The 1,398-nt window shown below is 71.8% G+C and overlaps 1 protein-coding gene across 2 annotated transcripts in view; it reads left to right on the top strand.

Moving 5' to 3' along the window:
* The first annotated feature begins 726 nt into the window (after nucleotides 1-726).
* The window catches only part of WNT7B (Wnt family member 7B), a 50,321-nt gene continuing 49,649 nt past the window's right edge, over nucleotides 727-1,398 (top strand). The window contains exon 1 of one of the 2 annotated variants that reach the window (XM_029206544.1): nucleotides 727-1,155. In XM_029206544.1, coding sequence (XP_029062377.1) covers nucleotides 1,085-1,155 — 71 coding nt within the window. In that variant the 5' untranslated portion in view covers nucleotides 727-1,084. The remainder of the gene's footprint in view (nucleotides 1,156-1,398) is intronic. The other variant, XM_029206542.1, reaches the window with a different exon arrangement.

Below are 1,398 nucleotides of genomic sequence, written 5' to 3'. Positions count from 1 at the left end.
CCTATCCCTCGCCATCACGGTGCTGAGCCAAACAGCTTCTGTAGGAGGTCGTCTGAGCCACCGCCCTGCATCTGTCTGTCCCTTCCCTGTCCCTGCTTTGAGTAAGCGCCACTGGCAGCGGTAGTGACAGGTGTCGGGGGACCCTGGGCGCTGGAGGAGGGTCTGATCGAGCCCTGCGGCCTTGGCAGAGGTGCCTGGGCTAAGGGTGTGGCCCTGGTGGACCCCGTGTGGATAATTGCTGGGGGTAGGGTAAGCGTGCCCAGAACGGCAACGGGGGCGGGTGGGTGGTCTCTCCCTCCCCCACTAGAAACTGGAAGCCGAGTGGCTACCACAGCTTGAATCGGCCATTCCCCCCGGCCCCCCACCCTGGCGGGCGCAGAGGAGCGACCGGCCCCTCCGCAGGTGTCCCTTCGGTGCCGCACCCTCCCCCGCGCGGCCCCCCTCCCCGCGCACCCAACCCCTTTCCTCCCTCCCAGTCCCGGCCGAGCGATCGGAAGAGAGCCGGCCTGGGGAGGGGGTTCCGGGGGATAGATGCGTTTGTGTGTCACGGGGGAGGAGGAGAAAAGGGAGGGGAGAGCCCGCGAGCGAGGGCGAGAGAGCGCGCGGCGAGCGAGGAGGGCGGGCGGGAGGCGGATCCTCCTACCTGGGGCGCGCTCGCACGCTCGCAGCTCGCTCGCCGGGGCCGCGAGTCACCTGCGGAGGCCGACAAGTGCGGACACATTGGCCGCCGCAGCCCTCGGCGAGGCGCGCACGGCCCCAGGCGCCTGCGCCCAGTGGAGGCAGCGCCCGCCCGCCGCGCTCGGGCCTCGGCCCCGCCGGCCCTCGTGGGGCCCCGCGGTCACACAGTCCGGCTCCGAAGTTGCGGCCCCCGGCCCAGGTCACTCCCCCAGGCGCACGCGGCGGCGGCGGCCCGGGCTCACCATGGTGGCAGCGCGCTCCGAGTGCCAGCGCGTCGCCGGCCGCCGGAGCCGCAGCGCCGGCTGAGAGCTGTCCACCGAAGCCCCCAACTCCTGCCCGTTCCTCGCCCGGCCCGCGCGTCCCCTCCGCCCGCCGCTGTCTATGGCGCAGCCCCCCTCCCTGGATCATGCACAGAAACTTTCGCAAGTGGATTTTCTACGTGTTTCTCTGCTTTGGCGTTCTCTACGTGAAGCTCGGGTGAGTAGCCCCGTGGTCGGGTCCGGTGCCCGGGATCGGAGCAGCCAAGAGGAGCCGCTTCCAGGGTGTCCCCCAGGGGACGTGGGGACCGGAAGGGGGCACGGGCAGCTCTCGGGGATCCGGGGCTGGCCTGCGCGTTGGACGCTCGCCCCGGCCCTGCAGAGACGCAGCCGAGCCCTTTGAGCTGCGGGTATGCCCGAGGGGCGCCCAGCCCAGGGTTGGAGGAGGGAGAGGAGGACGCGC

Source organism: Monodon monoceros, unplaced genomic scaffold (assembly GCF_005190385.1).
Source record: "Monodon monoceros isolate NGI ecotype Baffin Bay Population unplaced genomic scaffold, NGI_Narwhal_1 Super_Scaffold_6, whole genome shotgun sequence".
Lineage (NCBI taxonomy): Eukaryota > Metazoa > Chordata > Mammalia > Artiodactyla > Monodontidae > Monodon > Monodon monoceros.
Note: the sequence above shows the minus strand (reverse complement) of the source record. Positions and strands in the feature narration are given on the sequence as shown.